Here is a 15972-nt window from a genome sequence, read left to right on the forward strand (position 1 = left end):
TGGGGTTTGAGAATGCAGTGTGTGGGGTGGAGTGGTTGAAAAATTGGTTGCACGCCAACATGACATGATGGCAGGATCTTCCACTGCTCCTCGTCGTGTCTTGTTGCAATTCCCACCACAGGCCAGCATGAAACGGACTTGTGTCCTGCTAATGAGATGCAGATGAAGGCCTGATTGGAATCACCCATCCATGCCTGGTTGTCCACGACACGAATGGGAAATCATGTTGTGGAGCAGCATGTTTAGATTGATGTGGCGGGATGTTTCTTAAGGCAGCCTGGGGCTGGTATCCAGCCATGGTGTCAGTATCACACTGCCTACTTCCCACCTACTTTTGATACATCCGTTTTAAAATGTTTTAAAAACCATTGCCCACAGCAGCAAACAGATGCCCGTGATTAAACATTTTTTACAGATGAGTACTTTCCTGGCAATTCTGGAAAGAATGAAAAGGTGCCATACACATAAACACACATGTTTTTAGAATTCTCCCCACTCACACTGTCATGGGGAAATAGTGCTTTGACAGCTAATGTTAACTTAATTTTCTGTAAGAGCGCCACCAACAAACCAGAGAACAAAAGTGAGACACAGCAATAGAGTGCGAGTGTGAGAAGGTGAGAGAGAGAGAGAGAAATGGACATGGTACCACAGCAGGGGCGCAACCAATGATTTACACTGGTTTAGCAAAATCTGCTTGCTTTTATACCCCATGTCACTATTTAAAAAGCAAGGATCCTTGTGCGCTTTTAAATAGCTTCCTCAACTTCTCTTTCTACTTTCAACAATTTGTGTTTGCATCCCTTTTAAAATTCTATTTAGAACAGAGAACAGTACAGCACAGAACAGGCCCTTCGGCCCACGATGTTGTGCCGAGCTTTATCTGAAACCAAGATCAAGCTATTCCACTCCCTATCATCCTGGTGTGCTCCATGTGCCTCTCTTTCTATCTATCCCCTTCATCATTTTATAAACCTCTATTAAGTCTCCCCTCAGCCTCCTCCGCTCCAGAGAGAACAGCCCTAGCTCCCTCAACCTTTCCTCATAAGACCTACCCTCCAAACCAGGCAGCATCCTGGTAAATCTCCTCTGCACTCTTTCCAGCGCTTCCACATCCTTCTTATAGTGAGGTGACCAGAACTGCACACAATATTCCAAATGTGGTCTCACCAAGGTCCTGTACAGTTGCAGCATAACCCCACGGCTCTTAAACTCCAACCCCCTGTTAATAAAAGCTAACACACTATAGGCCTTCTTCACAGCTCTATCCACTTGAGTGGCAACCTTGAGAGATCTGTGGATATGGACCCCAAGATCTCTCTGTTCCTCCACAGTCTTCAGAACCCTACCTTTGACCCTGTAATCCACATTTAAATTAGTCCTACCAAAATGAATCACCTCACATTTATCAGGGTTAAACTCCATTTGCCATTTTTCAGCCCAGCTTTGCATCCTATCTATGTCTCTTTGCAGCCTACAACAGCCCTCCACCTCATCCACTACTCCACCAATCTTGGTGTCATCAGCAAATTTACTGATCCACCCTTCAGCCCCCTCCTTTAAGTCATTAATAAAAATCACAATTATTTCATTTCTATTTGTCTCTCATTCTTCCAACCAACGGAATGCCGTCACGCCTCTCTGGGCCAAATTATATTTTCCACCTGTGTCCCTATTTCAGTCTATGTTCTCCTGATATCTCATTATCCTCTGCATTATTTATTAAATCTCCAAGGTTTATGTCATCTGTAAATCTTGAAACTTTTCCCTGTGTATCCACGTCATTAATATATATATCCAAAAGAGCAGTGCATCTATTTCTAATCCCTGAGAGATGCTACAGCATCCTTTCGATCTGCAAAAACATGTTAGCATGACTTTTTTCTATTATCCCTCAGTGAATTTCTTATACCCCAACCCTGTCATGCCTCTCCCCCCAAAACTCCCTCCATTGCTATCCCTTTAATCCCATTATATTTAATTTTACTAACAGGTCTAATATATGGTACTTTTTAAAAAGTGGTTTCAAAGTCCATATACACATCACCTGCACTAATCTCAATCTTCTCTCCATTACTTTATCAGAGAACTCAATCAAGTTAGTCAAACATAATTTAACTTTAACAAATCAATAATGGCAAACAGTAAATGACAAGATACAAACAGATCAGCCATGATCTTATTGAATGGCACAGCAGGCTCAAGGAATCAAATGACCTGCTCCTGCTCATATTTTGTATTTTCGTATGTAATTAATTTAAGTTTTCCCCATGGCTGACATTAGTTTAATTGGCCTCTTTTTGTCAGGTTTATCACTTACCCTTTTGTTCATAAGTGTAACATTTACAATTCTGCATCTTCTGACAGTGCGCCCATATTTAAGGAGGATTGAGGCAAACCACCACTATCTCTATCACTACTACACACAGCAATCTTGAATGCATCCCATTTGAATCAGGTGACTTTTCTATTTTGAGCGCTGCCAATCTGTTAAGTAACTCATCTCTATCTACTTTCATCCTATCCAATTGTACTATTACCTACTCTTTCATTGGGGCAGCACAGTGGCAGTGGTTAGCACTGCTGCCTCACAGTGCCAGGGACCCAAGTTCGATTCCCGGCTTGGGTCACTGTCTGTGTGGAGTTTACACGTTCTCCCCGTGTCTGCATGTTTCCTCCAGGTGCTCCGGTTTCCTCCCACAGTCTAAAAGACATGCTGGTTAGATGCATTGACCATGCTAAATTCTCCCTCAGTGTGCCTGAGTGTGGCAACTAGGGGATTTTCACATTAACTTCATTGCAGTGTTAATGTAAGCCTACTTGTGACACTAATAAATAAACTTTTTAAACTTTTGAAACTGACTTTTGCAGCATCCTCTTCCATTTTATATTACTGCTAATCTATTCTCATATGCTTCCTGTTTCCTTGTTCAGTTCTTCTCTGTACTTCCTTTATTCATCTTGGTTCTTTACTGTTTTACGAATGAATGATTTATCAAAAGCCTCCTTTTTCTGTTTCTTTTTTAATCGCTATACCTTTTGTCAACCAGGGAGTTTCAGATTCGATTCCCTTTCTTTCCCCCACCTTGTATGAATGTGTCTATTGTCACTTAAAATTACCGGTCATCTTTGCAGGCCTCTTGAAACAATCCTGTGTGCTTGAGTAATACAGCAAGGACAAATCGTGACACAGTGTCCAACAAGTGGTCTCCACTCGTACCATGTTCCCATTCTGAAATAAAGCAATTTACAAAGATTTTGAATGTAGGCAAATCTACTTTGATGATCCTTTACTGAAAAAAAATCACTTCATGCTAATCAAGCGAATTGTTAAAAAGCAGCTTCTAATGTTCAGCTGTTGTGGTAAATTTCTGGTGCCAGCCTACAAATTCAATTTCAATTTTACGGTTTTTGACTATTAACAACCAAGGAAAAGTGAGGGTTGGGTTTGGGTGGCATGGGGATTAAATCTGCGAAAATGTTGGTGGCTTGTTTCCATCCACTTCATCCTCACAGACCAGAAACCCCTGATGAGTTGTCAGGTCAGTATTTTAAATAATCAATTAATTGTGACTTTAACTCAGCATTCTGGATTTAACAGCCAGCGAATGAGTTTCCCAAGCCGTGGGAACTCACTTGGGCCAACAAGCTCATTGTTCCACTGGAGCAAGCAGAGAGGGAGTGATTTGTGGCAGGAGTGCTGGTGAGAGATTTATTTATTTAGTGTGATTTTTGCCTTTATTTTTCGAGTAGCTTTTTCTTTTCTTAATTTTAAACTGAAAACCGGAAGTGGAGTCTGGGAAGGGTTTTTTTTTAAGCGCGCAAAGTATAAAAGGTAGGCTGCAGTATACAACGGGCAGCATCGGGAGCAGGAAGCAGAGTGACAGCTATAAGGGCTTTGGCTCACAGGGCTTCGGGGGACAGGGCGAGCAGGGGTGAGTTTTTAACTCTTATTTACTTTCCTCTGTGTACCTTGGTATAAAGGGTCAAATATGAGTGCGAAGCCAGTGTAGGATGTGGGAGGTCCTGGAGGCACCTGGCTTCCTGGACATCCACATCTGTGAGGGGTGTGTTGAGCTGCGGTTCCTGAGGGACCGTGTTACGGAGCTGGAACTGCAGCTCGAGGATCTTAGGCTGTTAAGGAAGAATGAGGTGGTGATAGACAAGAGCTATCGTCAGATGGTCACACCAGGGCCACAGGCGGAGGCCAAGTGGGTGACGGCCAGGAAGGGTCGCCTCTCATCCTACATCTCTCCAAGGAGAAAAGACCGAGCTCCCTCAGCCTATCCTCATAAGGCATGCCACTCAATCCAGGCAACATCCTTGTAAATCTCCTCTGCACCCTTTCAATCTTTTCCACATCCTTCCTGTAATGAGGCGACCAGAACTGAGCACAGTACTCCAAGTGGGGTCTGACGAGTGTCTTATATAGCTGTAGTTTTTCTATGTTTCTTTGCTTCTAAGCCAAGAGCACAATGGGGAATCATTGAGCAATGAAACGGGCAGGCTGAAAAGTCCTTAAAGGGTACAACTGCAAAGCTGGGTTGCAGGCAGGAAAGTGGATTTTAGGTCACAATCACTTCAGCCATGATCTTATTGAATGGCAGGACAAGTTTGATGGATGAACAGTTTATTCCTGCTCCTACAGCTTGTTTGACAAGCTGCTGAATCAGCACAATAACATGCCGTGTAGTTATCTGCTTTGCACGGCTGAGGTTTTGAGTGGCATAGCAACACTTGACCTCACTCGACTGGGCTTACAGAAGTTTGGGGAGATGCTACATCAGTGCAGCTTTGCACACCTAATGTTTCCTGCGCTCCGAGTGGTCATTGTGGCAGGGATGGTTGAACAAAAGACTCTTGCAGAATCCAATAAGGGAGAATATTGAGATATGTATTGTATTTGGAGTCTTATAATCTTATGATTAGGTCTGGAGCCAAGTGGTGGTGACAGAACCCAAACTGAGCCTCAGTAAGAGGTTTACTGCTGAGTAAGTGCTCTTGATAGCACTGCTTTTTGTTGACAGGTTACATTTGGGCAATTTTCTGCATTGGGTAGATGCAGGTTACGTAACTACTGGAACAGTTTGGCTAGGGCCAAGGATAGTTTGGGCATAAGGCTCATGGGCAATAACCAGGATGTTGTCAGGGACCATAGCCTTTACTGTACCCAGTGCCTTCAGCCATTTTTTGATGTCAGGTGGAGTGAATCAAATTGGTTGAAGACTGGCATCTGTGTTGCGAGGAAGTCAAGATGGACTATCCAATCGATGCATCTGACTGAAGCCAGTTACAAATGCTTCAGCTTTGTGTTTTGCACTTTGATCATGATCATGTCGTTGGGGCTGCATGGTGACACAGTGGTTAGCACTATTGCCTCAGCATCAGGGACCTGGGTTCGACTCCCGGTTTGGGTCACTGTCTGTGTGGAGTCTGCACGTTCTCCCCGTGTCTGCGTGGGTTTCCTCTGCGTGCTCCGGTTTCCTCCCACAGTCCAAAGATGTGCGTGTTAGATTGATTGGCCATGCTAAATTGCCCCTTAGTGTCAGGGTGAGTAGCTAAGGTAAATGCATGGGGGTATGGGGATAGAGTCTGGGTGGGATTATGGTCAGTGCAGACGTGATGGGCTGAATGGCCTCCTTCTGCACTGCAGGGATTTTATGATGATTCCACGATGATAAAGTTAATGTCAACCAATTGCTTGATTTGCAGTCTATTACCTCAAAAGTATGAAAACTAACATTCAGAAAAGTGAAAAAACAGCATTGGATGAAATTACATAACAGTTGGAAATTACCATTGCTGTTGGCGTAAGCCTGCATTCTGCTCCAGATTTTGTAACCTGGCTCCACTGAAGTACCCAATGCAATATCTATAAGTGCTGCAGTATCTTCAGAAACACGGAACTCAAAAGACTTCCGTTCCACAGAGCCAGCCAATGCCTTTCCAGTCAGACAATTCATTAGTAAATCTGTAGTAAGAGAAAGATCTTTGAAGATCATAAAATAATAACTTTTGTCTACTGTAAAAGATATGCACTTTGCAAACATTGCGTAAACATATTTAAGTAAAGGATCACATATAGATAAGTAAAAGCATCTTTTTGATTCAGACCTGTTCATAAGGATTTGTTTATTCCTCATTTGATATATTCCAGAATCAAATACATAGCTGAGAAAGTTACATGTTTCAGAAAAAAAATAATAAAAATACGTAACAATAAATGAGAAGTGAGGTTTTATTCTGGATGTACACAGCAAATGAGGTTTGTTTGCAAAGGTAGTTGTCTCACAATTGAAAGGACAAACAAAGATAAAAGAATTGGATAATACTAAGGAGGGAAGGCGTTGGTCAACTAGACCAGTGATACTCATGCCACACCAAGTGCGAAGCAATGACCAACAAGAGAGAATCAAACCATTTCCCCTTGACATGCAATGGCACTACCAATTCCCATTATCCAGAAACTGAACTGAAACAGCCAAATAAATACAAGTACTGTGGCTTTAAGAGCAGGGCAGTGATTAACAGAGGCGACTAGCTTATCTCCTGCCTCCCAAAAGTCTATCATCTACAAGTTAGGAGAATGATGGAATACTTTCCATTTGCTTGGATGAGTGTAGCCACCATCACTCACGAAGCTTGACAAATTCCAGAACAAAGCAGCCATTTAATCAGCATCGCATCCACCACATTAAACATTTACTCCCTCTACCACCACCCCACGATGATAGCAATGTGTACCATATTCAAGATGCACTGTAGCAACTCACCAAAACTCTTTTGACAGCACCTTCCAATCCCTCAACCTAAACCACCTCGAAGGATAAGGGCAGCAGATGCCACCACCTACAACTACCCCTCTAAGCCACACACCATCCTGACTTGGAACTATAATCACCATTCCCCCCACAGTGTTTGGATCAAAATCCTGGAAAGCTCTTCCTAACAGCAGTCTGGGTGCACCTACAGCAAATGGACAGTAGCAGTTGAAGATGGCAAGCTCATCTTCTCTTTGGCAATCAGGAATGCGCAACTAACACTGGCCTTGGCCCCATGAAATAAATTTTTAAAAGCAGCATTCAGGAAAGCTGCAGGAGTATGAACTTTTTCAATATCTACTGCATGCAATAATAGAAACCTTAGAAAATTACTTTGAAAGCACTTCACAGCATTTTATTTTTGACTGCTTTCACTCTCAGCTGTAGGCAAACCTGACAACTAATTTGTGACAAAGTTCCAGTCAGCAATGGGATTATGCACAAGCTAAACGTTTGTGTTTAAACCTTTCTCTAGCACAAATAGGAAAACATATATACTGCATTTGAAATTTATTCTTAAAGTTATTGGAAGCAGCTCAATAGAAAGCGGACTGATTAGCCCTCATCTGGGAGAAGGCAGGACCTCCATTCTCACTTGGGCAGAAATCCCACCTTGGAAAGCCGCCAGTCAATCTGATTGTCCAGCAGCTCTGCAGTCACTCCAGGCACAGCAGTGCAGCAGCCAGAAAATACACCGCAGCAACATGCCTGGAACTAAGTGCAGAGAGCCGGAGTGAAGGTATGTGGTACGGGTCCTGGGGAGAGAATGCTCGGGAGGTCTTGAGAGGACTGTTTGGGATCCTGGCAATATAGGCAGGGAGATGGCAGCCTGGAGGTCTCCAGGGCTCAAGGGGGAGGGAGCTCCAGTAGAAGGGGCCATCTGAGGTGCCTCAATACCCCCTTCTCGTTTGAGATGTAGGTTTGGTCATTTTGCTGTTGTCCCCCATGATTTGTCATCCATCTGCCAGTCTAAAATTCAGTGGTCACTTCAGGGCCCTAACTGGGGCAAGGGCACCCTGTGAAATTGCTTCCATTTCAGGGTGGGAATCCCGTTCATGCAATTTTACGCTCCCCCACTGCCTCAAAAATCCACTTTATAGGGCGGAGGGAGCTTAAAATTCTGGGCATAGAATCCCTAAGATAACAAAATTTTAATAACAATCACTAGGATTGAATGTGTGAAGAAAAATACACAGCATTTACAGTACTAGATTAAACATCTTGGTAGAAGCTTAGTCCATTCTTGGTATGAATGATGTAAAAACATTCGCCTACCTAGTTGCTCAGAGTCAATTTCAAGGCCATTGCTGAGGAGCTGGCTTTGCAGCCAGTACGCCGAGTTCACTTCTTCCACTGAGCAAATGGGACCTTGCAGCATTTCTCCAAGACATTGTCCGACAGTAAAGGAAATGGTTCGTTCCATATCTATTAGCCAAATCCAGGATTTAACATCTGACGAAATGGTTTTTTCCGAACTGTTTCCAGATTCTAAGGAATATAGGTTATCCACAATTCACTTCACTGAATTATATAATACATGCATTCTGCTAAATTTCCTCATCATATTGGACCATATTTTAAATGGAAATAATAATAGCAATGCTAATTGCTGAATTCAGATACAAGGTTAAATGTGGAAATCCAAAAGCTGGTATCCAGGATGTGGTGGTCTGCCATTTACTTTGTTTAATTAGCATTTCCCTGCCTGGCTCATCAGTGAAATGCATTCAACAGTGTGACCGTAGTGGGTCGGATCTCAAACAATGACAAGACAGAGTACAGGAATGAGATAAAGAATCTGGTGAACTGGTGCAGCAAGAATAATCTCTCCCTCAATGTCAACAAAACAAAGAAGATTGTCATTGACTTCAGGAAGTGTAGAGGAGAACATGCCCCTGTCTACATCAATGGGGTCGAAGTAGAAAGGGTCGAGAGCTTCAAGTTTCTAGGTGTCCAGATCACCAACAGCCTGTCCTGGTCTCCCCATGCCGACACTATAGTTAAGAAAGCCCACCAACGCCTCTACTTTCTCAGAAGACTAAGGAAATTTGGCATGTCAGCTACAACTCTCACCAACTTTTACAGATGTACCATAAAAAGCATTCTTTCCGGTTATATCACAGCTTGGTATGGCTCCTGCTCTGCCCAAGACCGCAAGAAACTACAGAAGGTTGTGAATGTAGCCCAATCCATCACACAAACCAGTCTCCCATCCATTGACTCTGTCTACACTTCCCGCTGCCTCGGCAAAGCAGCCAGCATAATTAAGGAGCCCGCTTGCTCTGGACATTCTCTCTTCTACCTTCTTCCGTCAGGAAAAAAATACAAAAGTCTGAGGTCACATCCCAACAAAAACAGCTTCTTCCCTGCTGCCATCAGACTTTTGAATGGACGTACCTTGCATTAAGTTGACTTTCTCTACACCCTAGCTATAACTGTAACACTACATTCGGCACTCTCTCATTTCCTTCTCTATGAATGGTATGCTTTGTCTGTATAGCGTGCAAGAAACAATATTTTTCACTGTTTGCTAATACGTGACAATAATAAATCAAGTCAAAATCAAATTTTGCTGTACTTTGATGGGGATCAGGAACTAACCTTTGCCCATTTCATACTTAAATATACGTCTAACAATGTAATTAGTATTAATTACTGCCAGTCAACTTCTATGGCACTAAAAGTTAGGTGTTGAGTTTCATTCATTCAGGCTCTTGGGGGTTTTAAAAATATAAAATTTGAAAATCAAGTTCCTTTGCCACTTCTTTTTCTCTCTTTCTTTCTCTTAGACCAATCTTTCTTTTCCTCTATTTGTTTTTGTACACTACTAGCCAGAGAATGTACACAACTCTTAACTTCACCTTTTGTTCTCAGTCGCTGCACCACTTAGTTCACAATTCTTCAATCTAATTGGTTAGTAAGACACAGTTGATTGCCTCATTCACATACATCCTAAGTAGTCAGTTTCCCTCACTGTGATGTTATTAATTTGCATTTTCAGCAACTTACCATGCAAAAATGTTAAAAATCCAAATGTGCAAGAGTCAGTCTAACCAATAGCAATGACCCAAACAGGCGCCAGAATGTGGCGACCTGGGGAATTTCACAGTAACTTCATTGCCATGTGAATGTAAGTCTTACTTGTGACTAACAAATAAACTTTAAACTTTAGCTATTATATATCATGGCAGAGTAAATCATAGAATTCTTACAGTCCAGAAGGAGGCCATTCAGCCCATCGAGTCTGCACCGACCACAATCCCATCCAGGCCATATCCCCTTAACCCCATGTATTTACCCTGGTAATCCTCCTGTCACTTTGGGGCAATTTACCATGGCCAATCGACCTAATCCGCACATCTTTGGACTGGGAGTAAACCCGGAGGAAACACACGCAGTCAAGGGGAGAGCGTGCAGACTCCACACAGTGACCCGAGGCCAGAATTGAACCTGGGTCTCTGGCGCTGTGAGGCAGCAGTGCTAACCACTGTGCCGGCCTGACAAACCATGATCTCTGAATTTCTAGGATTTCCTAACAGCATTTCAGTACATAGCAACAGTAATCATTACGATATAATGAAATAAATTTTTTCCACTGACACATTAGGTGGGCCCAGATTTTGCGTGGGAATGGCAGCAGAAATGTCAGCCTACCATCTATTATCATTCCGAAGAAACTGACAGTAATGTTTGTAGGCCACAGATATGCAGACTAACTCAGAAATCCAGAAGTTGTTGTCAGTGATTCTACGCTTCTCCAAAGGGTGCATTATGGAGTATGTAAAACTGCAATCAATGGAAAAATCAATCAAATTGACCAAGACGGCCATCTTTATGTTGTTAATCTTGCATCAAAAATCTTTGAAAAAAGTTACAGCTTATTGAAAGGGTTGTAACTGGTTTTCAGCTGTATAATAATTTTAGATTTATTGCTAAACACTTGCAAATTCTTAAAATAATAATTTTACAAGTTAAGTCTTCATTTTAGCTTCTATTCTTTAGCTTCTACTTGAATTCAATTATATTAATTTATTTCACTGACTAAATATTCAATACCCTTCATTTTTAATGTAAATGTTTTTTAACTTCCTGGTTTGGTGTGTGAGATTACTTCAATGTGACTGGCTGCATACCTGATTGCTGATGTCACTGCTACTGCATGCCAAGACATCTCCTTGACTTGGCACAAATTTAAACTGCCTCTGGGAAAGAGGAAAACGATACCAGAGAGATTGCTAGATTTTTTGTGGGCAGCTTTCCTTGAGGTAAGCCATAAGCTCTGTTGCTTTGCTCCTGACCACAAAATCCTAGCCCAACGGCCACATTTTTCAATAGCAATAAATGCAAAAATCTCAGTGATTGCTGTTACTACTTCTTTAAAACTGACAATATCTTCTGGAGTCCACATGTGTGCAATTAAACACTAAAATTCAGAATCGGGTTTTTAAATGGTGTACTGAGTTCATGATTATTGCTGAACAACCCCTCTGGCCCTGAAAACTAATTCTATATTTGTGGAATAGCAAATTTTTCTATTAAAGAAAATTGTAAAATTTATAAAAATAAATGATTTTTAAAGATATTTCACCTTCTATCTTAATTCCATATATACATTGCGAGCGTTACTTTTTTTCTATTCGATTTGATTCATTGTCACATGTATTAAACAGTGAAAGTATTGTTTCTTGCACGCTATACAAAGTATAACCGTGCATAGAGAAAGGAAGGAGATTGCAGAATGTAATGTTACAGTCATAGCTAGGGTGTAGAGAAAAATCAGCTTAATGTCCATGCACAAGCCAGCAGGGAAGAAGTTGTTCTTGAGTCAGTTGGTACACTTCCTCAGACCTTGGTATCGTGAAACGAGAGAGAGTGCAGAATGTAGTGTTACAGTCATAGCTAGGGTGTAGAGAAAGATCAACTTAATGCAAGGTAGGTCCATTCAAAAGTCTGACAGCAGTAGGGAAGAAGCTGTTCTCGAGTCGCTTGGTACGTGACCTCAGACTTTTGTATCTTTTTTCCAAAGCAAGAATGTGGAAGAGAGAATGTCCAGGGTGCGTGGGGTCCTTAATTATGCTGGCTGCTTTGCCGAGACAGTGGGAAGTCAATGGATGAGAGGCTGGTTCGTGTGATGGATTGAGCCACATTCACAACCTTTTTTAGTTTCTTGCGATCTTGGGCAGAGCAGGAGCCATACCAAGCTGTGATACCAGAAAGAGTGCTTTCTATGGTGCATCTGTAAAAGTTGGAGAGAGCTGTAGTGGAGATGCCAAATTTCCTTAGCCTTTTGAGAAAGTAGAGGCATTGGTGGGATTTATTAATTATAGTGTCGGCATGGAGGTACCAGGACAGATTGTTGATGATCTGGACACCAAAAAACTTGAAGCTCGCGACCATTTCTACTTCATCCACATTGACATAGACAAGGGCATGTCCTCTACTCCGCTTCCTGAAGTCGATGACTATCTCCTTTGTTTTGTTGACATGGAGGGAGAGATTCATTCATGGCATGTGGGCATTGCTGGCTGGGCCAGCATGCATTGTCCTTCAATGACTGCATTTTAAGAGTCAACCACATTGCTGTGGTTCTGGAGTCTCATATAGGCTTTCTCTAGAGGACATTAGTGAACCAGATGGATCTTTATGATATTTGGCAATGGTTTCATGGTCATCATTATACTTTTAATTCCAGATTTTTATTGAATTCAAAAGATCACCAGCTGCTGTGGTGGGATTCGAACCTGGGTTCCCAGAGCATTACCCTGGGTTTCTGGATTGCTAGTCCAGCAACAATACCACTATGCTACTGCCTCCCCTCTCTCTTTCTATAAAGTAATAACCAAAAAGTGAAACATAATAAGTATCCACAGAAACTTTCTCCTTCTGAACCACAGTAACCATATTATCATCCAAATCACTCCCAACAGAAATCGAATAGAAGAAATTTGGACGGCACAGTGGTTTGCACTACTGCCTCACAGCGCCAGGGACCCGGGTTCGATTCCCGGCTTCGATTACTGTCTGTGTGAAGTTTGCACGTTCTCCCCGTGTCTGCGTGGATTTCCTCCGGGTGTTCCTGTTTCCTCCCACAGTCTGAAAGATGTGCTGGTTAGGTGCATTGACCCGAACAGGCACCAGAGTATGGCAACTAGAGGAATTTCACAGTAACTTCATTGCAGTGTTAATGTAAGCCTTACTTGTGACTAATAAATGAACTTTTTTTAGATTTTGCTCCCGAAAAAAAAGTGACATTCTGGATCTTGTTTCGGAGTTGTATTTCTTTGGATAACAATGTCAGTTCTCCAAGCTGAGTGCAAGAATGCCAAATGCAACTTACATTGGATGCTTCTGCAAACTCCAGCATCACATCCTGATAATTGGGTTTAGTTTCCCTGCACTAGCAACTATTAATACTGCTTCCTAATTTGTTACAGTTGGAGCAACCATGTCTGATATCACCCCATGAGGACACAGTCTGTGACACATTTCCTTGGTTTCAGGTCAATGATTAGACAATTGAATGGATCACCAGTGAGAGGAATGACAGTGGCAGTGTATATTGCTTGTTCAGAATGCCACAGCTGCCATAGAGTAGTAACTGCAGCAAAAGGAAACTTAAATTGACTGCTCAGCGTAACAACTTGCTTTTTGACCTGTTAAAAAAGTACTTATTTCCAATCCCTAATTTAATTTTTTTTTAAATAACATTGCAAAAACAAGTCTAATTTCATAGGTTTCGAATTTCTTTTGAAGAGAACATTTCAATAGTGAGGGAGAAACCAGAATAAACAACCCACACTCACCATGCATTGCCCATTCAAGTTCCTGTTCCTCTAGTATCATAGCAGCTGGTAAAAGCCGGTTTAGGTGATCAAGAGGCTGAAGGAGATCTAGAAGATTGCCCAGCAAAGGTCGTACAATGCTAACAGGTAACAACAGAAGGGAGTAGATCACTTGACACAAAATACTTCCAGCTGCAGAGTTAAAAAGAATCCCTAAAAAGAAATCAAAAACTTAAATAAGCACAAGATATTGAAGCAACAAAGCTTTTAAAAGTCAATCAGAATTTTGACTTTTATATCTACTGCTGACTTCTTTTTCTTTCATTATACTAAAGACTAAGATGTTAAGTTCGTATTGAGAATACCATGACATCAAATATTCAACTAGTATTTCACACAGAAGTGTAATCTAGTAATATACAAGAATCATATCCATTTAGATTCCACCACATGAATTATTAGTGCCAATTAAATATTGAATACAAAAGCTGCATTCAAAAGAATCACGTATTTGCTTAAAATAATTCTCAAAAGTATTATTGTGAACGTATGTGTTTTTGCAAAGCTGCTCTGGAAAAAGATGCAGAGGTTTTTTTTGAGATTCATCCTGAGTAGCTTGTAACACTGCTCAGGATGCATCTCAACAAAACTCTCACCAAGACTCTGCATTTTATCGGCTGTTCCCAGAGAGACACGAAGATAAACATCATTTGATGTTGGAGGAACATCAACTTGGAGAAAGACACTTTTTGATCTGCCCAAAGCTTGTTAATCTTCCAGAGAGTTGCCCATGACCACGGTGGCGCCGAGGTTAGCACTGTTGGCTCACAATGCCAGGGACCTGGGTTCGATTCCCAGCTTGGGTCAATGTCTGTGTGGAGTCTGCACATTCGCCGTGTCTGCATGGGTTACCTCCTGGTGCTCCGGTTTCCTCCCATAGTCCGAAAGACATGCTGGTTAGGTGCATTGGCTGTGCTAAATTCTCCCTCAGTGTACCCAAACAGGTGCCGGAGTGTGGCGACTAGGGAATTTTCACGGTAACTTCATTGCAGTGTTAATGTAAGCCTATTTGTGACACTAATTAATAAACTTTAAAAAAAAACAAGTGCTGGACATTGACACATTCCATGGTCCAGGACTATGTGCTGAAGAATGCACTGAAGCTGAAGATGGCTGCCACAAAATGCAATGGGGAAAGGCCATTCTCTAAGATGCTCTTGCCATAGTACAACTGAGGGACTGTTTAAACCCCCCTGGCTATATGTCTGAAATTAAAAGAATATTGCAAATATTAACTGTAAATGTAGTGAGCAACATACAATGTTGAAAGAAACAGATTAAGGTTCTAAACTTTTTGGTTTAACCTTGGTTAATGTTTGAGAGGGGATGTAGTTAGTTGCAAAAGTACAGCAGCACAGGGGCCAAAGAATTGTTTTTAACACAGTGGAAAACACAAATTACATATTTCTGAAGACAAATGCACAGAATAAGGGGAGGGTCTTACCATGCAATTTTTCTGTAACACTTTTATCCAGCAAGCTTTCTTTCAGCAGAACAGCAGATCGTCTGTAGGTATCGGATGCATATTGCAGCAGCAAGTGCAGGTGTTTATGCAACAAATCTACACTTAAATGGTCCTAAAATGAAGAACATCACAATATGTTTGGTTGCCAACACCCAGTCAAAATTATCAAAATAATGACTTCCCCTTTCTACTTAGTCATCTTCACAAATTTCTGGTAAAACAGAGCTAGGCATCACCTAATCAATCATGGCTAACATACTTGATCTCTTTCATTCCATTCAACCTTTGCTATTCTGCACGATGCGCTTTGACCATTAATCTTCATTTCTCAAAAAATATTTAAGAGTACCAGCTTCCCATTAATTAACAAAAATGTCAATTGAAGCTGTACTAAAACAGATTAATCCTGTCACGCTATCCTGGCACACATTTTGCAGTTTTGATGCGAGGGAGGGGAAGGGTGTGGAAAGAGGAAGTCATGACTGGAAAACAATTAGAAGAAAGAATCCAACAATTTTTAGCCCTTCTGTAGGACAGGGGCATTAAAACATGCAATTGTAGCCTCCCCTCCTTATTCTTGCCCTTGGTAAAGTCAGCTGAACATTTCCTAACTGGTCTCCCACTTTGTAGCCTTCATAAAAATGAGGTCATCCAAAACTCTGCTGCCAATGTCTTAACTCACAAAGTCCCGTTTCCCTATTATCTTTGTGCTTGCTGATTTACACTAGCTCCGAGTCAAGCAAACTCTCAATTTTAAAATTCTCATTTTCAAATCCCTCCATGGTCCTCCTTATCTCCGCAATCTCCTCCAGCCCATAACTGACCAAGACATCTTCCTGAAAAG

The 15972-nt window shown here is 41.7% G+C and overlaps 1 protein-coding gene across 10 annotated transcripts in view; it reads right to left on the reverse strand.

Annotated features, from left to right (window-relative positions):
- LOC144499695 (putative E3 ubiquitin-protein ligase HERC1) overlaps window positions 1–15972 on the reverse strand; it is a 297885-nt gene that overhangs the window by 205855 nt on the left and 76058 nt on the right. For all 10 annotated transcript variants that reach the window (XM_078222046.1, XM_078222037.1, XM_078222064.1 and 7 more), the window contains 5 exons: window positions 15108–15240; window positions 13625–13816; window positions 8097–8309; window positions 5798–5971; window positions 3121–3232 (listed from right to left, as the gene is read on the reverse strand). In XM_078222046.1, the coding sequence (XP_078078172.1) occupies window positions 3121–3232; window positions 5798–5971; window positions 8097–8309; window positions 13625–13816; window positions 15108–15240 (824 nt within the window). The remainder of the gene's footprint in view (window positions 1–3120; window positions 3233–5797; window positions 5972–8096; window positions 8310–13624; window positions 13817–15107; window positions 15241–15972) is intronic.

Source organism: Mustelus asterias, chromosome 1, assembly GCF_964213995.1.
Source record: "Mustelus asterias chromosome 1, sMusAst1.hap1.1, whole genome shotgun sequence".
Lineage (NCBI taxonomy): Eukaryota > Metazoa > Chordata > Chondrichthyes > Carcharhiniformes > Triakidae > Mustelus > Mustelus asterias.